Source organism: Neoarius graeffei, chromosome 25, assembly GCF_027579695.1.
Source record: "Neoarius graeffei isolate fNeoGra1 chromosome 25, fNeoGra1.pri, whole genome shotgun sequence".
Lineage (NCBI taxonomy): Eukaryota > Metazoa > Chordata > Actinopteri > Siluriformes > Ariidae > Neoarius > Neoarius graeffei.
In genome coordinates, this window is record NC_083593.1 from 95,618 (window position 1) to 118,270 (window position 22,653).

General features: G+C 43.7%; 1 protein-coding gene across 1 annotated transcript in view; it reads right to left on the reverse strand.

Annotated features, from left to right (window-relative positions):
- cxadr (CXADR Ig-like cell adhesion molecule) overlaps nucleotides 1-22,653 on the reverse strand; it is a 38,103-nt gene that overhangs the window by 10,122 nt on the left and 5,328 nt on the right. Inside the window, exons 2-3 of the mRNA XM_060909243.1 lie at nucleotides 8,532-8,701; nucleotides 7,442-7,646 (exon numbers count right to left, since the gene is read on the reverse strand). Coding sequence (XP_060765226.1) covers nucleotides 7,442-7,646; nucleotides 8,532-8,701 — 375 coding nt within the window. The remainder of the gene's footprint in view (nucleotides 1-7,441; nucleotides 7,647-8,531; nucleotides 8,702-22,653) is intronic.

Genomic DNA, 22,653 nt, shown 5'->3' on the forward strand with positions numbered 1-22,653 from the left:
AAGTCACACTTGGAAGACACTCTGGACTCTTACAGTAATGCTTTTATGGCTGAGGACTACAGTTGACTTGCTAACTTTAGGACTGCAGTTGTCATGAACAGTTTTGCACTCAAGTTGCCATCAATGAAGAGTTTATAACATCAACGAAACTGACTTCATGTTAAAACTGTTAATGTTATAGTCATGTCTGTTGTTGCCCAGATGGGGATGGGTTCCCTTTTGGGTCTGGCTCCTCTTGAGGTTTCTTCCTCGTGTCATCTGGGGGAGTTATTCTCTTGCCGCCGTAGGCTTGCTCATTGGGGATAGATAGGGGATGAAATTGGATCATGTCTTGAGTCATTCAAATTCTGTGAAGCCGCTTTGGGACAATGTCTATTGTTAAAAGCACTACACAAAAACTTGACTGCACTCATTAATCAACACACTGCAGGAGTGCTCATAGGGAGTGAGGAATTTTTATGCCTCCGCCACCGTAATTTTTTTTTTTTGGGGGGGGGGGGGGGGGGGGGGGGGGGTTAGTGGTGTGTGCTGCACTCACTCACTCCACTGATCCCTCAGAAACCCCACCCCCATGCCAACCAGATGATTATCACAGCTGCTGTCAAATCAACTTAATGAAACCCAGATCATCAGGACAGAGACACACGTTGTGTCCAAAATCTCATAGTGGACTGTATAGTGACTTTGCCATTTTGTAATGCTGTCTGAATGCACAGTGAGAATTATTACACCCTATATAATGGACTCATAGTATCCCACAATGCATCGTGAATAGTAGTGCACAACTGATGGTCACTCACCAAGCAATATATCCCCTCATGCACTGTGGTCACGCTGAAAGAAAAGCTGTTTCATAAAGAGAGTGTTTAGTATTTTAGATTGAGTATAGTTTGAATTTCCTTACGACAACGGGCACGAGACAAATTTATAAGTTGTGGCGCGAAAATGGCGATAATATTGTAACGTGTTGGGGTGAATGGACAGAGGAAGAAACATTATAAACTGACATTTAAGTACAATTAAAAATAGTAAAAGGATAGAAAATAAGCTAAATAAAACAGACAAAATACAAGAATAAAAGTTAGAGTGAAGAGCAAGGAATTAATCAAAAGCCTCAGGTTTGATTTAATAAAAGGCAGCGGCAAAGGCAGCCTTGATTTAAAAGAACTGAAAGATGCAGCAGACACAAAGTACTTTGTATTGATTAATGTGGGAAATGTGCTCAGTATAATATGGATTTATCACAAAAACACATGCATGTATTTATTATTCTGAAAATCCACCAGCCGACTGATCTGGCACATTTTAATTGTGCAACAGTAATGATGTAAATAACGGCGCGGCGGAGTAGTGTCCGAAAGTGTTTTTTCATTTTACCAGTGAGCTCACTATATAGTCCTCTCTATAGAATTCCCTAGATAGTGAGTAAGCAGTAGTGAAGGAGTGATTTTGGACACAGCTACAGACACTGTTTACACAGCTAAAAGCACACATACACAGAGCGAGAGAGCAAGAGAGAGGGACTGAAACAGATAGAGACAGGTAGACAGTATGTTTTGTGACCATAATGGGCGGCACGGTGGTGAAAGTGGTTAGCACGGTCGCCTCACAGCAAGAAGGTTCTGGGTTCGAGCCCAGCAGCTGGCGAGGGCCTTTCTGTATGGAGTTTGCATGTTCTCCCCGTGTCTGCGTGGGTTTCCTCTGGGTGCTCCAGTTTCCCCCCACAGTTCAAAGACATGCGGTTAGGTTAATATGGGACAGCCTTGGGCTGAGGTGCCCTCGAGCGAGGCACCTCACTCCCAACTGCTCCCCGGGCGCTGTTAGCACAGCTGCCCACTGCTCTGGGTATGTGTGTGCATGCATGTGTGTGTTATGCAGATGCATGTGATGAATAAAAGTTGTTGTTCTTCAATAACACTTATATAGAATCTGTAAACATGTAAGTGATCAAAACACACAGTAAAAGCTGCTGAATAATTGAGGGATCAAAGCTTTCATGTTCAGCAAACACAGATTACACACTACAGTGTACAGTTATCACTCTACAGGAACACCACCACTCCCCAAGGACGCAGGAAGGGTGTATGCTGAGAGTGCTGTGCCCCTGATGTTCACTGCTAATATAAGAATTAAGAAGCTAATTTTAAAAATGAGCATTGAGTATATTGAGTTTGTACATCAGAAAAACACTCATACACAAAAAAAAGAAAAAAATAATAATAATTGTACCACAGTGATTTGTCAACAATTACTTTTAATTTATTAGTGAACGACACTTCAGGTTTAACAGTTACATTTAATGTTCAGGAACATCTGTGAGACTAGAGTCTGCAGGACATAGGCTTTGTGATTCTCTAGAACATGAGAAATTTCCAGGGGGGGGGAAAAAGAGAAGCTTTTTGAGGGAATGGGCATTTATAGCTGCTATAATGTAAGTGAGAACAGGAACTAACTTTTGTCAGGACACTTACTGACTTTACAAAACACTGACACTGCAGACTCCTTCCATAAGTGTTAAATGTCTCCTTAGAGAAAACGGCACCATATTAACGGTTACGCACTTTTCTGTTATGAAACACATTTTAATCCGCTTATTATTCTTAGATGTGGAGTTTCTGATGTACATGTGCCTGTGAAGGAGCTGCTACTATTAAAACAATAGCATATTATTTAGCACATTAATATAAGCCTGTGATTTATGCTACCATTACAAATATTCACATGCATAATGCTACAGAAAATTAATCCAAACTTTCTCAGAATTTAACTGTGGTGTGGTACATTTACTGCAATCAAAATCACATTTAGTGTTAAAAGAAAACTGTTTTGACTATCACTGATTTGAGACATCGTAGGGCATGGAACATATACACTGCTTAAATTCCAGCATTCCCGATGTACAACACCTCCCTACACTTCCTGTTTAACATCACACAGCACACTGAACAGTGTCTCTGAGGAATCAGTGTCCTTGGTCTGCTCTGTGCGCGCGCGTGTACTGCTTAATATGAGACGCACGTAAACATCCAGACAGCATCTGCTCTGAATGCAGGTACACACACGCACACCAGAGCTCACACACCGACTGTCCTCTGACATCTGTGATGAACGAATAGCCCCTTTTGCACAGCCTGTCCAAGGCGGGACTCACGCTTTTATTCTGCCTTGTTCTTTATAAAACGTCCAAATGTGGAGCGGGGGTCTGTACTGTTCTGCCTCCGAGCCGGAACAATTGGTAGTAACGGAGCCAGAATGAACATCTGTGTAAAAGGGACAGCTGGAATAGTGGGACAGGGGTGTGATGTTTTTGACATTAGTTTCTACAATTCTTCTTTCCAAGACAGCAAAAATTCAAACACCTCTATGGCATCGAAAGTCTGTGCAACTTTCTGCCTCAAATCTCTTCCAACTTCTCTTCAATTTCTCCTCCAATACATTTCTGAACCCTGAGCAACTTTGCTTCTGTTTGAAGAGGGGTATAAAATGTGCACGGATAACAAAAGCACCTCAACACTCTTCACCTGCCGTTATTGTTTCAAAAGCAGTGCTGATATAGAGTTTGCATGTTCTCCCCGTGCCTGCGTGGGTTTCTTCCGGGTGCTCCGGTTTCCCTCACTGTCCAAAGGCATGCAGTTATGTTAACTGACTACTCTAAATTTCCCATAGATGTGAATATCTGGGCACGAGTAGTATGGCTGCCAGCAGCGACTTTGTATGCCTTCGACTCGGCCATGTTAAGCTGTGTCCATAATTCAGCTATAAGAAAGGAGGATTCCAGCGATATTGAACTTTCAGAAATGGCACCATCAGTATATGCTCGGGGTATTTATTCCTGACGCGTAGCTACGTCACCCTAGACGCCAACGCATCATGTGTCACACCTTTGGTTGTGGAACGCCTGCATGCTGTGTAAAAACACACTGGCGTGGCTTCACGCCATTTATTTGGTTCAGTGTAAACAACCAAAGCTGGAATACTCCAGGATCTTTATGGTAATATCAGGAATTATTATACAAACGGGCCACTTTTTCCATGGAATAAAAACGTGTTCTATTCCCTTCTAGTGAGTTTATTGATGGCATGCAATATTGTTAGCATATCGCTTATTTGACATGGATTACGCCACTCTCCCCAATGGAGAATGAGCATGCAATAGGGTCATTCCATGTCAATTCACACAAATACCCAAAACCTCCCCAGTGACACCTCTTCAATTTGCCTTATTTTTATTTTCTTAGTGCCTTATGATGTCAAACAAAAGAATCCAAAATTTTAGCTTCCTAGCTCGAATGTTTGAGTTATGGCCCTTCAAAGTTTGGGGTCCAGGAATTGCGCACTTAATTTGCAAGCATTTTTGGAGGCCCATATTTTTTGTTCTAAGGGGGATATAGACCTGTAAATTGCTATATCTATGTATTCTGGCCCTGTCTATCAGATTCTGCACTTAAAAATAGCACAGGTTTACTAACTTGAGATATTAACCTCTTAAAAGTGGATTTTTTAATGAATTTTTTTTTTTGACATTTCAGGGGTCCATATCTTGGAAAGTTTTTATGTTGATGGGGTTTCAACTGATTTATCATCATATTTGGGAACTCCAAGTACACAGTAGAGAGTTTCAGGGCACTCAGAGGTTTGGTGGGGGTACAGGAGGGCCCCAAATATGGCTTCGGGACAAAATTACCATTTGGTATGTCCTACTTCAGGCCATTAGTTGGCCATGGGGGCACATGATGACTGGAATGAACCTTTAACCCTATCAACAGACACCTTTTATCAAACTTTTAAGCCAATAAAAACTTTTATTATCCAACTCCTTCAATATAAACTAAGCATTTGTATATGCTACTATTTTTGCATATTTTCTGAAAAATCCTGTCCAGAAAGTAGGTCAATTGTTGTTTTGACTGCCTATTCATGTTTAAGGTAGTAAAAACACACCCATATAGTGATTTTAATCTATGGGAAGATATACCCAATACCCCATTAGTTATATTGACAATTACAAGGAATAAACCCTTTCCTGGCTGTTTCACGATGCTATTTTTTTTTTTTACATTTGACACCTTTCCCTGTATCCAACCAAACTCTGACCACTATACACTTAATAGTTAAATGCATCTTTCAGACAGGAAAGGGAAAGATGCAAACAAGGGGATGATCCCAAGAAAAACATCCTGGTTGCTTTACTACATTTGTTCTGACATCCGATCTGGAAGTTAAACCTAGACTCATCAGGTTTTTTTTTTTCAAGAAAAGGGGAAGGGGCCCCTAGCCACTCATGTGGGGAAAATTAGCATATCAATTAGTAAAAAGGGGAAATTATATATATATTATTTTATTATAATCATTATAAACATGAAGGTAGAAAGAATTGAGATGCTTCTTCCAAAGTACATTCATGCTTAACTGTCAGTGTCAGTCAGCAAGCCTGGTTATGGTTTTTTATTGAATTGAATCGTTTTGTATTGTGCCTACATGTATTTTACAGCAGTAAATGGCATCCATGCCTCATTAAAATTGTCTGATCTGATCACATGACTAATTTAATCTTAAGTAAGTGTAGTTTAAGTTACGTGTGTGTACAGTGTGCAAAGGGTTAATAAATGTAAACTGTCAGTTTATATATTCAGATATATGTGTTCAGTGATATTATCCTTGTTTTAATCTTATTATTTTATAATTTGAATGTGTTTTAGCACCTTTTGATTTGAATTGGCAGTTAAAACAACAGTTGACCTACTTTCCAGACTTTTCGGATTTTTCAGAAAATATGCAAAAACAGTACCATATACAAATGCTTAGTTTATATTGAAGGAGTTGGATAATAAAAGTTTTTATTGGCTTAAAAGTTTGATAAAAGGTGTCTGTTGATAGGGTTAAAGGCTCATTCCAGTCATCATGTGCCCACATGGCCAACTAATAGCCTGAAGTAGGACGTACCAAACGGTAATTATGTCCCGAAGCCATATTTGGGGCCCTCCTGTACCCCCACCAAACCTCCGAGTGCCCTGAAACTCTCTAAGTACACAGTAGAGTTCCCAAATATGATAAATCAGTTGAAACCCCATCAACATAAAAACTTTCCAAGATATGGAACCCTGAAATGTCCAAAAAAAAAGTGTGTCATTAAATAAATCCACTTTTAAGGGTTAATATCTCTAAAGTTAGTAAACTTGTGCTATTTTTAGGTGCAGAATCAGATAGACAGGGGCAGAATACATAGATATAGCAATTTACAGGTCTATATCCCCCTTAGAACAAAAGATATGGGCCTCCAAAAATGCTTGCAAATTAAGTGTACAATTCCCGGACCCCAAAAGTGGGCGTGGCACCCAAACTTTGAAGGGCCAAAATTCAAAAACCGTTCCAGCTAGGAAGCTAAAATTTTGGATTCTTTCTTTTGACATCATAAGGCACTAAGAAAATAAATATCAGGCAAATTGAAGAGGTGTCACTGGGGAGGGTGTGTGAATTGACATGGAATGACCCAATATTGTTATAATATTGCATGATGTCACGACAACACAACGTCACATGTCAGAGCTCATGCGAATATCCAAGACAAAACTTTTCTGCTGCACATGCACAGAATACTTTCTTTGTCCGCCAGGAAAGAGAGAAGACGAGGCTAATCCAGTGCTACTGCTAGGATTAGCTATGCTATAATTAAGCACTAAATAAATAAACTGAAACCAAAGACACGCTGAACACCCGAAAGGCTACCAAAACTTCATTATATTATATTCTTCACGCATATTTACAAAAGAAAAACATACCAACGGACATTGAAAAACTGGAAGAGAGACACGGAGATGTAAAACTCGTGCGTTAGCAAGTGACTGTGACAGTGTGTCAACAAACATGGCCGCCAGGTTTGCTTCGTTAAAAGCAGAAGATTGAGAGAATTTTGGCTGCCAGGTCACTCCGTGTAGTCATCGATGTTGATTTTAAAAGTAACTCAGTAAATTACACAGGGAAAATAATAATAATATTGGGCTTGACTGAGCTAACATTAGCCCGCACTAGCATTGGCTTTTGCTAACACTACACCGGCTAGAAGGTAACTGGACTGCCACGCTAACGGCACTGAGTCGCGGGTAAGCTCACGATAGCCTTTGAGAATGCTGATATGAAGTGTGTGTGTGTGTGTGTGTGTGTGTGTATGTATGTATGTATGTATGTATGTATTATAATAATAACGGCTGGCTTTTTTCGTGGTCTATCAGATATATTCCATTCAGCTACTCGTCTTTGACTCGTTCAATATCATGCTAGCTGAATAGAACATCTCTGACAGACCATGAAAAAAAGCCAGACAATATTATTTAAATATCTGTAAAAAAGGACTAAGAGTTTCTATCTGACTGGAGACAGAGGAAAACAGTCCCAAAAAATCCCACCTGCCTGTATGCGCACGTGCACGCGCACACACACTTACCCATGACAGTCAGCAGGACCTTTCTGCTGCCGATGCCTGGTACTTTCTTGACTTTACACTGGTAGGTTCCGGTGTCTGAGGCGATCAGGCCCATGACTGTGATGGAGGCGTCACCATTCTTTGGGTCGGGGTCTTTAAAGTGCACTCTGCCCTTTAGAGCGGGGTAATAACCATCATAGACCCTGTCCCCTGAGTACAGGATCACCTGCACACACACACACACATCAATAAATAGGATTCTTGTCCTTTGCATCAGGAATTAAATAATGATGCACTTTATAAAGCTACTAAGAAGCCTCTCTTAGTGAATTACGTTTTTTTTTAAGTGTTAAAAATATATAAAATTCCTTTGTCTGTGATTCACAGTCCCTAGTGCTCATTTTCAGTGACCAACCATGAGCTCCTAGAACAGACAAAAACACATAGTTGTATGTATTTATGACTGATATCATGTTGCCATGGTAACAGCCCCAGGTAGGGGAGGGGCCCTATGTGCCCTTGCGGTAGGCAGCTATCACACCTCACCTATACAAAAAGCACAGAATGGTCCAACTCCACCCTGAAACACTCGTTCAATAGAAGAGCAAGAGTGTTTCTCCTTTCAGGCAACCAGTGTCTGTGGGTCACTCTGTGTTAGTGCAAACACACGTGCCCTGTACTGCATTTGTAATGCAAAGCTGAACGTGGTCATGTGACCCAGCAGTGTAATCGAGCAGCATTCTTTCACAGTGTTTCAGCTTTCAATGCAGCATAGTGAGTAGCGTCAGCTAGCTTGTTGCTAACTAACGTTCATGATAACAGATGCTGATTAGCTTCTCAGAACAGTGATCATTCTAGTCAGTGTTAGAGTTAACTGTGTGTATGAACTGAGCTAAAGCCAGTCCTGCTATAAACTCATTTAAAAAGCAGAGAAGGAGAACATCACACTGTTCAGACTGATCGGCCATGTTGATTTGATGTTACGCCACAAATTTGGAAGTAACTGATATTTCAGAAGACTACCCCAAGCTGATGAGTTGACATTTCATGTTGAGGGTAGTTTTTGGTGGCTCTTTCTGATTGTACAAGTCGCAGACTCCCGCACACTCACCACTTTCTCTTCTTTCTGGTTGTCAGAGGGCTGGATGCTCCACTCGATGTCCAGGGGTCCAATGTCCTGCGCTGAGAGACTGAAGGTACAATCCAGAGTCACAGTTTCACCACTCGCCTTCTCCAGAGACTTTGTTTCCAAGGGCAATACCTGCAGCCCACACACTGACCCTGCACGCACACACAAAGTTACATAATACGAGTGTGCTCACTCACTAATGCTGCACAGTTTAATAAGGAACCACATCCCCTGTGCCCTACACATTACTCCCACTGCAGGGTCATGGGTTTTAAGTAGCATTTTTTAAATTACATGAGGGTCATGCAGCCAAATTCAGTCATGCAGTGCACTGTGGGATTTCATGAGTGCATTTTAATTTTTCACTCTCTACAAGACAAGACTAAAATGGCACAGACTCCCCAAATGATGCATTATGTAGTGAACAGGGTGTGCCAAAATACACACACTCCATAACACACCTTTCCAATAGCACTCTACAGCTTACTATTATCTCCCTCCCCCATCACTCGAGCGCACACACAGTCAATGGTAATTAAATAAAATGGAGGAAATCTGTCAGGAATCATCAGGAGGATGGAGGACCTTTTACTGAACACAGGAAATTCACTCAGCATTAAGGGTTAAACGATACACTCCGGTATTGATTTGATTCATGATACCCACTTCATGATTCAATTCAATTCTCAGAATATTCTGAACAAAATATTCACAAAGAAAATTTTGAATGAACAGGTTCAGAAATAATCATGAACAATGCAAAGCAGTGTGAACTTTTGTCTGTATAAAACTAAAGATATTAAATAAATTGCTACAAACTGGTTTACTTTTGTAAACAAAATGAACTGAAAGGTTCACTATATCTTAAATTTTAAAAAAAAAAGTGCATATTTTACAAAAACGCAATTGAATATACAGTCTCTTTGGGCTGTGAAATGATTACAACATAATTTACTCCAGAGCACTGCCAAAGGAGTCAGTCATTTTAACCAGAGTGCGAATTACCCCACCATAATTGGGGGGTACCATCATGGTCCACTATCATATCGATCCCCCCCGGTCCTGTCCCGTCTCGTCTATGGAAGTCGGTGTCAGTAACTCAACACAATAACTCTGAACAATAATTTTTAATGTCATTAAGAAGCATGACAAACCATACAGTACTACCACAGAAGAAAAACAGCAGTACAACCTGATAACCTTCTTTGTCAGAACAAACTGGGTATCAACACTACAAATGAGTCACATACAGTATATACACACATGCAGAACAGTCCTGCTGAATGTCTTGCTCTCTTTCACCCTGCTGTGCCTCTCCTGTCTGCTGGGAACTCATTTTTTTTATTCACATGAACAGTGTATAAAACCTAACTGCACCTACACTTGTACTGTAATTGTCTGTAGATCTTCGTGCTAATATTTACCACTTACTCTTTTAGCACCAAAAAAATGCCTGATGTCTGGCCCTTTTCTTTTCCTCATGTTTGGCCTACTGTCTCTGTGAATAAAATCAAACAGGGTACTCAGATGAAACTATGAATATCTTAAAAATAATACAAAAGGAATGCAAGTAAAAACAATAGAAAACATCCATGTACTAGGCTATTTTGCCTAGGCTCGCCTACTACCTGGCTCTTTTTATGTTGCCCCCAGTCCCCAGAGGTTCTGATTGTAATTTTGCATAGGCTTAGCTAGGCCTACACCAGAACTTCTTGTGCCTAATCACACACACACACACACACACACACACACACACAGGATGGGCCTATGTGCCAAATTAATTTCAGAAGGCCACAATTTGTTCATGATAAAATGAGAATGGAAACATATGGAGTTCTTCTCCTTTGAAATGAGAATCGTTTCTATACCACACTGCAATAAGCTTGATTTAAATAGAGACTTAGCTTATCTTGCTAACTAACAGTGGTAATTAATGTTAATATCCGTCCACTGTAGCCTTCTGGCCTCAGTGGGTAAGTAATTCAACGTATAAAGATGTGACATGAGCTGAAAGAACAAATCACTTTAATAAATGAAAGTTGTAAAATAACACATTTTCAACAGGCTAAAAGTTGGTTAGCAACTAACATTACCAATGCACGTCTTCTGCTGCAAACCACAGACTGTATAAACTGCTGCAAACCCATGGACTGTATCTGATTAATCAACTGAATACGGTGTGGACTAGAAGCTATTGCTTCTAGCGCAGGGCTTTTCAAAGTGTGGGGCGTGTCTCCCCTAGGGGGCGCCAGAGTTCTTCGGGGGGGGCAACGTGAGGAAAAATAAACCAGAATAAGTTACTATTGCGGACATTTAGCGAACTTCAGCTAGCCTTTGCCAGAGACAAAATGGATCGATTTTTAGTACCTAAAGCTACAGTGAGTGAGGAGACAGAGTCTGGGCCAAGCAAAAAAAAGTATGACCACGATTATTTAAAGTTTGGATTTTCATGGACTGGATCTGCTCCACTGCCACAGTGTGTTGTCTGCCAAGAGGTGCTAGCTAATGATGCTATGAGATGTTTAAAATGTGTAAAACAAGATGTTAAAAAAAAAAAAAAAGCACAGATGTTTAAAATATGTTAAAAAAAAAAAGAGGTTTTCAAAAAGCACAGATGCTTAAAATGTGTAAAAAAGATGTTTTAATAAAGCTTATATGTTTTAAATGTGCAAAAAAAAAAAAAGATGCTTTCAAAAAGCACAGATGTTCAAAATGTGTAAAAGAAAAAAAAAGTGTACAACACCCATTTTTTTAAATACGAATGGAACATTAAGTATAGCAACAACAAAAATTGTGTGTGTGTGTGGGGGGGGTGCTGTTTATTTGCTCTCTGCGGGGGGAGGTCTGACTCTCCCACACTTTGAAACCCCCTGCTCTAGCGCGTTCTAGCGCTGCAGTGACTAAAAATGGTACGGTCCACAATAGGGTGTCTGTCTGAAATCAATTTACATTAAAATGTTCCTACAATAAGAATGCCGAATGGGAGTTGGTTTGAATTATATATTCCTTTTCACAATATCAGAAAAAATATCGGACCCCCCCAAAACTTATATTTTTGTCTCTTTGGGGGGTACTGGCTCTTCATTGGGGGGTATAGTACCCCCCAGTACCCCCCGTAATTCGAACTATGATTTTAACCCTTTGGGGTCGAGAACTTCACTGGCGAAGCTCAGCAGGTTTAGAATGAGTAGGTCATGTATTTAGATACAAGCATGATAAACAGACAGAAATTTTACACTTTCCTGTGTGCCCAGTGCCAAATATGATAGTTTTTAAATGACCTAAATTAGATGAAACATAAAACTTGGCCCCTTCCTCAGGTCACACTGGAGTCAAAGCGCTGAGAGCCCACTTACACATTCATAAAAGACTGTTCCCATGGTAACGGTATGATCATCACTTTCACTCTTTCAGTTTCGACTGGTTTCTCTTTCGCGGTGGGAACGCCCACCGTAAACAGGATAAAATCCGTCAGACATAGTTTAAGCTATTTGGAGGTAAACCATTTCCGGTTGAGAGTACTTTGTGTGCATTCTGGCTGCCGCTTCTCACCGGAGCTTTTGATTTCACCTTTTTTTTTTTTTTTAAATGTAGGTTGATGTTTGCTTTTTCATTTGAGTGTTTTGTCTGCCGGTTGTGGTGTAGCTCCAGTGTAGTTTTTGGCATTGGTTCCCTCCAGGCCTTGGTTCGCCGTGGGTGATGCCTGTGCTCCTTGCTATGGACTGCAGGGAGCTCGTTGCTCCTTTAACATCATGGTTGTCCAGCACTCTGTGCAGTGGTGCCTTTGTGCTTGGCATGGTGCTCCGAGCAATGTTGTTCAATGGCGTCGCGGCAGCTGTGCAGGCGGTTTGGGACATACCAGTGCTCTGCATGGCGGTGCTTCTGTGCTCGCTTTCTGGACCCATGGTGCAGTGTTGCTCAGCGGTGTCACAGCAGCTGTGCAGGTGGTATACGACTTATTTTCGTATGCCTTTTGGTGGGACTATGGCTGCTACACCATTGGAATCACATCCTGACCACCTTTTGGTGACATACAAACTACAGCGATATTGTAGCTGAACTTATGCTGAATACAAAAAAGGTCATGACTGAAAATACTGCTTAGATTTGTTGAAATTGACAAAAACAGGGCAAACTAAAATCATTAGAGTGCCAGAAAATACCTTCAGACCCCAGGGGGTTAACAAGAAATGGAGTTCTGAAGCTGCGTTAAGGACATTGTGGCAGAATATATAGACCCCTTGCACGGACATCACATTTACATTAGCAACTGTCGCTACTTTATACCTGGGGGACAAGTGAACTTTGTTTACATACTGTTCACATACTGAAGCCAAGCGAAGATGTCCAATGTCTACTGATGTTCTCTGAAGAAAACTACAGCCAAAAAAAAATAATAATAATAAATCTACTACCAGATTACTTGGATAATTTTAGTCAGAAAGAAGCAAATGATAGATATACACAGAAATTAGAGTTTATTAGCAGTTATGATCCATACAAAATTCCTCAAAACGACTGGAGTGACGGTGCAGATGTGTCCTTGCGTTAGCTACATGATGGAATATACCTACTTTTTTCCCCCGAAGAGTCCCGACACAGAAGAACAGCTTTTTTTTTTTTTTTTATTAAAACACTACAAAAGCAAGAAAACCTTCTTTGTGGAAAGAATTTTTCCCAACATCAGCTTTTGGGAACGGAATGTTGCGAAAGCCAAAAGCATTTACTCTCAAAGGGCTCCCACCTGAACTGTGGGCTAGATGGTATTCCGGTCCTCCATGTCTCAACCCCACAGAAATCTAGCTACAGAGCTATTTGCACTCTATCATTTATACAGTGATGCTTATTATTGTTAAAACAATATCTGAAGCGTTATTTGTAAAATAAAATATATCTTACTCTAGACTTTCAATCAATATAAGATTTTATTTTAATTTAATAGTGGATGGTACAATAATTAAACGCTAACAAATCAGTACATTCCAGTTGTAGCTGTAGTCAAATAGTAACTATAATCACCCTTGTCTCATCTCATTATCTGTAGCCGCTTTATCCTGTTCTACAGGGTCGCAGGCGAGCTGGATCCTATCCCAGCTGACTACGGGCGAAAGGCGGGGTTCACCCTGGACAAGTCGCCAGGTCATCACAGGGCTGACACAGACGACCATTCACACTCACATTCACACCTACGGTCAATTTAGAGTCACCAGTTAACCTAACCTGCATGTCTTTGGACTGTGGGGGAAACCGGAGCACCCGGAGGAAACCCACGCGGACACGGGGAGAACATGCAAACTCCGCACAGAAAGGCCCTCGCCGGCCACGGGGCTCGAATCCGGACCTTCTTGCTGTGAGGCGACAGCGCTAACCACTACACCACCGTGCCGCCTAATCACCCTTGTAATAATAATTTCAATAAACAGTTAAATGTTCAGTTCCCTTTTCATTTATTCTCGATTCAAAGGCACAGCTGAGTCACACAGGTTGATCAGTGTGTAACGGACAATAACAGTTTTATCCAAAATAGTTTTTCCTGCCTGAGTCGATTTATTTCCATTTCACATGCATGCAGCTGAAAAAAGTAAAGTTGTGTGTGTAGAACTCTCTCAAACTGTAGGTTCATTACTACATTCTGACTCCATGGTGATATTTTGTACAGGACTGTGTTCCTCTGATAACAAAAGCAAAGCTCCAACACTCTCTGCTCTTAACCTGTTCTGTTCTTTCAGGATATATCTCGCATGTCGCTCATTGTTGGATTTTTTTTTCTTACCGAGTTATGTCCGAGTTGTTTGAAACCGATCTGGGTTTTCCGTGTCGAATAAGGAAGCTGCTTCAGCTGTAAGAAAATCAAACACTTTCATGAAGCTAACTCGAATGCAAGCAGAAAAAATAAAACGAGATTCTTAAGGAAACTCTTCCATCCTCACATCTGACTTTCTATTTTTAAAAAATAGATTTTTAATACAATCTCAAATTTTTCTGGAGTTTTCAGGCTTCGCTCCTCTCATTTGTATTCTCTTTAACCACTCATTTCTTCATTGTTCTTGAAGCATTTGCTTCTCTTTGTTAACATTTTTCTTGATAGCAGGGAAACGGTAATACCTTTTACCCATTTCTTAATTTGAACAACCAAAAACCGTGCAAAAATGAACCATATTGAAGACAGATTAACCCTTGTTTACATGAAAGAGGGTGTCTGTTTGACCCCCAGGTATAATTATCACGTGATGTGTGACATCATGCGCAAGAGGTCTATTGTTAAACCCTGACACTGCATTAGCCATGTCAAGTTTGCTAGCCTGCGTACTGACCCCTAGTGGCTGACCAACATCCTTTTCTAGTTTAGATTTTAAGAGAAAGCTCTTATGTATAAAGTTTTTCCAGATCATCTTTTGACATAAGTCCTCTTAGTTTGGAAATGTTTAGGTGATAAAATGCCAATTTAGTGATTGCTTTCATGTGACTGTCAAAGTTTAGCTCGCTGTCAATTAAAACACCAAAATTTTTAACCATATCTTTTGTTTTAATCCCCTTTGTGTCAAGAATGGTGGTAATCCAGAGTCTTTCATCTTTTTTCCCCAAATAGAATTACTTCTGTTTTATCTGTGTTCAGCTGAAGAAAATTGTGTGTGACATCCAGTTGTTGATTTGGTCGGTACACTGGTAGAGTGCATGTTTGGTTAAATAATCAAGCCAAAAAGGAGGGACACCGTCCCAAGAAGCCAAGAAAAGTAGCCCTTTGTCACACATACACCCAAGCACAGACTTAAGCACACAGTGAAATTTAACCTCTGCATTTAACCCATCTGAAGCAGTGAACACACATTTTGCACTCAAGTTTCTATCAATGAACAGTTTATAACTTCAACAAACGAGATTTCATGTTAAAACTATAATGATCATCCTGGTTTCACAGGACATGTTCATACGTCCCCTCCTAGAACTGCCACCTTATTGTGGTGGAGGGGTTTGTGTGCTTGAATGATCCTAGGAGCTATGTTGTTGGGGGCATTAAGCCCCTGTCAGGGTATCCCAAGGCAGATAGGTCCTAGGTTACAGGCCAGACCAAGAGCAGTTCACCAAAACCCTTATGGAGAAACCATCAAGGACCGTGACGTCGCCCGGTATGGCGCAGCCAGGGCCCCACCCTGGAGCCAGGCCTGGGGTTGGGGCTCGTATGCAAGCGCTTGGTGGCCGGGCCTTTGCCCATGGGGCCCGGCCGGGCTCAGCCCGAAGAGGTGACGTGGGCCCGACCTCCTGTGGGTTCACCACCCACAGAGGTAGCAGTAGGGGACTGGTGCAGCGTGGATTGGGTGGCAGTCGAAGGCAGGGGCCTCAACGACCTGATCCCTGGACACAGCGGCTAGCTGTTGGGACATGGAATGTCACTTCACTGGGGGGGGGAGAAGAGCCTGAGCTTGTGCGGGAGGTTGAGAGGTACCGGCTAGAGATAGTCGGGCTCACCTCCACACACAGCTTGGGCTCTGGAACCCAGCTCCTCGAGAGGGGCTGGACTCTCCACTTCTCTGGAGTCGCCCATGGTGAGTGGCGGCGGGCTGGTGTGGGCTTACTTATAGCTCCCCAGCTCAGCCGCCATGTGTTGGAGTTTACCCCAGTGAACGAGAGGGTCGCCTCTCTGCACCTTCGGATTGGGGAGAGGGCTCTTGCTGTTTGTGCCTATGGGCCGAATAGCAGTATAGAGTATCCGGCCTTCTTGGAGTCCCTGGGAGAGGTACTGAGGGGTGCTCAGACTGGGGACTCCATTGTGTTACTGGGGGACTTCAATGCTCACGTGGGCGACGACAGTGACACCTGGAGGGGCATGGTTGGGAGGAACGGCCTCCCCGATCTGAACCCGAGTGGTGTTTTGTTATTGGACTTCTGTGCTAGTCACAGTTTGTCCATAACGAACACCATGCTCGAGCATAGGGGTGTCCATAAGTGCACGTGGCACCAGGACACCTTAGGTCGGAGGTCGATGATAGACTTTGTTGTCGTTTCATCTGATCTCCGGCCCTATGTCTTGGACACTCGGGTGAAGAGAGGGGCTGAGCTGTCAACTGATCACCACCTGGTGGTGAGTTGGATCCGCTGGCGGAGGAGGAAGCTGGACAGACCTGGCAGGCCCAAACGTATGGTGAGGGTCTGCTGGGAACGTCTGGCCGAGCACTCTGTTGGGGAGGTCTTTAACTCCCACCTCCGGGAGAGCTTTTCCCAGCTTCCGAGGGAGGCGGGGGACATTGAGTCCGAGTGGACCATGTTCTCTACCTCCATTGTGGACGCAGCTGTTCGGAGCTGTGGCCGCAAGGTCTCCGGTGCCTGTCGTGGCGGCAATCCCCGAACCCGGTGGTGGACACTGGAAGTAAGGGATGCCGTCAAGCTGAAGGAGTCCTATCGGGCCATGTTGACCTCTGGGACCCCTGAGGCAGCTGACGGGTATCGGCAAGCCAGGCGTGCTGCAGCTCGGGCAGTTGCGGAGGCAAAAACTCGGAACTGGGAGGAGTTCGGGGAGGCCATGGAGAAGGACTATCGGTCGGCCTCGAAGAAATTCTGGCAAACCGTCCGGCGCCTCAGGAGGGGGAAGCAGTATTCTGGCAACACTGTTTACAATGCGGGTGGGGAGCTGTTGACCTCGACTGGGGACATTGTCGGGCGGTGGAAGGAATACTTTGAAGATCTCCTCAATCCCACCGTCATGTCTTCCATTGAGGAGACTGAGGCTGATGACTCAGAGGTGGACTCGTCCATTACCCAAGCCGAAGTCACTGAGGTGGTTTGCAAGCTCCTCGGTGGCAAGGCACTGGGAGTGGATGAGATCTGCCCTGAGTATCTCAAGTCTCTGGATATTGTGAGGCTGTCTTGGTTGACACGCCTCTGCAACATCGCAGAGTCGGGGACAGTGCCTCTGGAGTGGCGGTCCCCCTTTTTAAGAAAGGGGACCGGAGAGTGTGCTCCAATTATAGGGGAAATCACACTTCTCAGCCTCCCGGGGAAAGTTTACTCTAGGGTACTGGAGAAGAGAATTTGACCAATAGTCGAACCTCAGATCCAGGAGGAACAATGCGGTTTTCGTCCTGGTCGCAGAACACTGGACCAGCTCTATACCCTTCATAGGGTGCTCGAGGGTTCATGGGAGTTTGCCCAACCAGTCCACATGTGCTTTGTGGATCTGGAGAAGGCATTCGACCATGTCCCCCGTGGTATTCTGTGGGGGGGTGCTTCGGGAGTATGGGGTTCGGGGCTCTTTGCTAAGGGCTGTCCGGTCCCTGTACGAACGGAGCAGGAGTCTGGTTCGCATTGCCGGCAGTAAGTCAGACCTATTCCCAGTGCATGTTGGACACTGGCAGGGCTGCCCTTTGTCACCAGTTCTGTTCATAATTTCAGGGATGATAGCGTTCCGGCGCCGCGCCGGATTTCCGGCGTACCGTGGCTGGAGAAAAAAAAAATAAAAAAATCTAGTTCGCCCATTGTCCTGTGTCATTCTGAGATGCGCAGATAGACAGTAAAGGGAATTCGGAATTCCCTTTACTGTCTATCTGCGCATCTCAGAATGACACAGGACAATGGGCGAACTAGATTTTTTTTTTTTTCCCCAGCCACAGTACGCCGGAAATCCGGCACGGCGCCAGAACGCTATCACCCCTGTAATTTTTATGGACAGAATTTCTAGGCGCAGCCAGGGGCCGGAAGGAATCCTGTTTGGGAACCACAGGATTTCATCTCTGCTTTTTGCGGATGATGTCCTGTTGGCTTCTTCAAACCAGGACCTCCAGCATGCACTGGGGCGGTTTGCAGTTGAGTGTGAAGCGGCTGGGATGAGAATCAGCACCTCCAAGTCCGAGGCCATGGTTCTCGACCGGAAAAGGGTGGCTTGCCCTCTCCAGGTTGGTGGAGAAGTCCTGCCTCAAGTGGAAGAGTTTAAGTATCTCGAGATCTTGTTCACGAGTGAGGGAAGGATGGAGCGTGAGATTGACAGGCGGATCGGTGCAGCCTCCGCAGTGATGCGGTCGCTTTACCGGTCTGTCGTGGTGAAGGAGCTGAGCCAAAAGGCAAAGCTCTCAATTTACCGGTCGATCTACGTTCCGACTCTCACCTATGGTCATGAGCTTTGGGTAATGACCGAAAGAACAAGATCGCGGATACAAGCGGCCGAAATGAGTTTCCTTCGCAGGGTGGCTGGGCACTCCCTTAGAGATAGGGTGAGAAGCACAGTCACTCGGGAGGAGCTTGGAGTAGAGCCGCTGCTCCTCCACATCGAGAGGAACCAGCTGAGGTGGCTCGGGCATCTTTTTCGGATGCCTCCTGGACACCTCCCTGGGGAGGTGTTCCAGGCATGTCCCCCCGGGAGGAGGCCCCAGGGAAGACCCAGGACACGCTGGAGGGACTATGTCTCTCGGCTGGCCTGGGAACGCCTCGGTGTTCTTCCCGAGGAGCTGACCGAGGTGTCTGGGGAGAGGGAAGTTTGGGCTTCCATGCTTAAACTGCTGCCTCCGCGACCCGGTCCCGGATAAAGCGGAAGAAGACGAGACAAGATGTTCATACGTCCAAAATGGCAAGGCGGAGTAAAATCGCAACAGTCCCACCTTGAACATGCTGTAAAACTGAAGTCATGCAGCACATGAATAAACGTTTGTATGTGAACTAATGCAACACTCGTTTATATTGAGGTTTTTCACCCACGTGACCAATTCATGTGATGCATCGTTAGGCTGCCATTTTGGACATCACGGCTCGAATCAGTTTGAATGCGAGGAAGGCGACAAACGAAAAACAAAAGAAAAAGGAGCGAGATGCAGAAAACACCTTCACTATCCAGCGACGTAGGGCATTTACAGGGCGAGCAGAGGGAGAGGTATTTGCAAAAATTGAAGTTAGCAGGCTTAGAGAACGACGTTTACCTGCTTCCACCAGGATTGTTCACTGACGTACGGAAGTACACAAAGCCCTCGTCTTTACCTGACTTCGGCCCACATGATCTGTATACCCATGTCATTAAAAACCCATCGCCATACACAGGTATTGACCTGAAAGCGTATAAGAGTTTGGATGCCTACAAATATTTTGTGTCAGGCTGGGTAACATGCCTACATCAGTGGGTCATCCCTGGAGCCGGTGGTCGCCATCTTATTACAGCTAAGGTTTGTTCACATTTTCATTTACTTTCGGTCCTCAGGATAAACAAAATGTTATTAAATGTCATTGAAATAACTTCTTAGTCTGTTGAGACATGGCCCGTTATGAATTTGCTGTTACCAGGCAATGACCAAGAACTGTATTATTAGGGTCGGTGTCTGTGTTGTAGCAGTGTACTAGCAGCTAGCTGTTACCACTAGCTAATGTCAACAACATAGTAGCTAGTATGTTACTGTAGCAATGTTTAGGTTCAGTCATTTGGATGACTGTTAAAACCTTTCAGTCTCAAGTTTTTCCTTTACTGTATTTACTAGTTTACTGTAATTATGATCCGGCAGCTATTTACACCGGATCCAGTGTAAATGGCTGCCGGAGCGCGCTCCGGCTTGCTCCCCCTCAAATTAAGCAGCACGCCGGAGCGCGCTCCGGAACCTTGGCCGGAGCACTCCGGGAGCAAGCCGGAGCGCGCTGCTTAATTTGAGGGGGAGCAAGCCGGAGCGCGCTCCGGCAGCCATTTACACTGGATCCGGTGTAAATAGCTGCCGGATCATAATTACAGTAAACTAGTAAATACAGTAAAGGAAAAACTTGACTGAAAAGTTTTAACAGTCATCCAAATGACTGAACGTAAACATTGCTACAGTAACACACTAGCTACTATGTTGTTGACATTAGCTAGCTTGACCTTCAAAATGGCGGACACCGGGGTGTCACGTGACCCTGTGATGTCAGGTGAAATACCTCAATACACACACACTGAGTATGCCTATGAGAGAGAGAGAGAGAGGTGTGATTATACACACACACACACACACACTGCTCTGCCCCTTTTCTGGAGTCCTTTATCTCCTGCACCTCCTCATGAAGTACAAACAGGACAAGAGGATAAAGAAAAGTTTGGTATGAGAGAAGGAAAACAGTGCTGAGTCAGACACACACACACACACACACACACACACACACACACACACACACACACACTATATCCTCCAGCACTGTCCTCCTGTATAAATACCTCCCCTGACCTTTAACTAGAAAGCCAGCACAAAAATCTCTCCATTATCCTCCAAAGTCATCCTTTTCTGTTCAGAGTGTCTCTCACTCAACCCTGCTTCACCTCCTTCATACAAAGACTTTGCTTTTACACACTATGACCTACTTCAGTCATGTTTAGTGTAGTAACATCCTGTGCATGTAACAGCTTGGTTAACTTTCTCTGGAGAAAATCGCACGCTAACAGTCAGTCTGTCCGTCCGTCCATCCATCACTCACTCAGCAAGCACACTGATCACATTCACATCCCTGCATGCAGGCCTCCTTTACATACATTCACCTTCTATAATCAGGCATGACAACAGCAAATTCTTATTTCAGCTGAAAGTGAGCTGGGGGTCTGAGGGCCACAGGCCCCCAGCCAGTTCCAAGGTGGCGCCTTGGTGGTGGGGGTGGGGGTGGGGGGCAAAGCCCAATGTTGTGCATTTCCAGCGGGATGGGCTCTGCACTCGGCACTCAACTTTTACGGACTGTCCCATGAAGATGGCGTCTGAGGAAGACCGACTTCAGGTAAGGTCACTGGCTTTGTATTTACTCTTCTACACACTCTGTCCGTGCGCTTGCAGAGCTAGGGACACTTCGTTTTGTTTGTAGGAACCCTCTACTCACTTCCACAGAACTGTTGTTTTGAGCTTTGCAATGGTTTTAAAACTAGCGTTTTGTATCGGCAAAAAGACACACCCCGCATACTGCCGTGTTAGCGCTTTCCGGTTGAAATCACAAAAAACAAACTCTCTCTCAAAACACATCCAATTGATGTGATTGTGGTAGCAACTCAACGTATGCACTACCAATAATGCGAAAATAGACCTAAAAAGCATTTCACTCCAGAGTATTCCTTTAACAGCAATGAGTAACTAAAGTCAAAGTACTCACAAATTTGACTGAAATGCATCTTGGTTGAGAAAACTTGGTCAACATACTACATCCAACTGTGTTCATATCAATAGTTCTAATTACAAGTCACTTTCCACAAACAATACAAAAATGTAAAATACGAGTTTCTATTTGCTCTGAGAGCAAGCTGGACACGCTTGCTTTTGTCTTAGTTGTTGAAGTTTCTCTCTCTTTGCTGCCAGTGCTGTTAGTCTTTCAATTGCTTTTTTCTGTTGCTGTCGGTGGGCTGTTTGAACCCTCGTTTCTCCAATTAGTACGGTGCTTCTCAGATATATATACTTGAAGGAGGATCTTTAGCATTGCTAAAAATCTGCTGCCTTTCCTGCTTTGCAGTGGTCTATATCCATATATCGAGACTGCGGACTGGTTCAAAGATCAAAACATAGTTTGGGTCAGCCAATCACTGCACGTTTTGCAAAACTGATGGCTTTCAAGAGGTTTTCCAGTTACAGAAAGAAGCAATTTGCTCTGAATGTTCTGCGGTTCACTTCTACACTGAGAGGGACTTGGCAAAAATTGAAACCCCCCCCCAAAAAAAAAAATTCTCCTAAGATTTGGACAATTCACAAGAACGACCTATTTGGCTAACAAAGCCACGGAAATCTGAGAAAAATTGTCATCCCTGTATAATTTAAAGGAACAGTCCACTGTACTTCCATAATGAAATATGCTCTTATCTGAATTGAGACGAGCTGCTCCGTACCTCTCCGAGCTTTGCGCGACCTCCCAGTCAGTCAGACGCGCTGTCACTCCTGTTAGCAATGTAGCTAGGCTCAGCATGGCCAACGGTATTTTTTGGGGCTGTAGTTAGATGCGACCAAACTCTTCCGCGTTTTTCCTGTTTACATAGGTTTATATGAGCAGTGACATGAAACAAGTTCAGTTACACAAATTGAAAGGTAGCGATTTTCTATGCTATGGAAAGTGCGCACTATAATGAGAGGCGTACTAACACCTTCTGCGCGCTTCAGCAGCGCATTGATACGGAGCTCAGATATCAATGCGCTGCCGAAGCGCG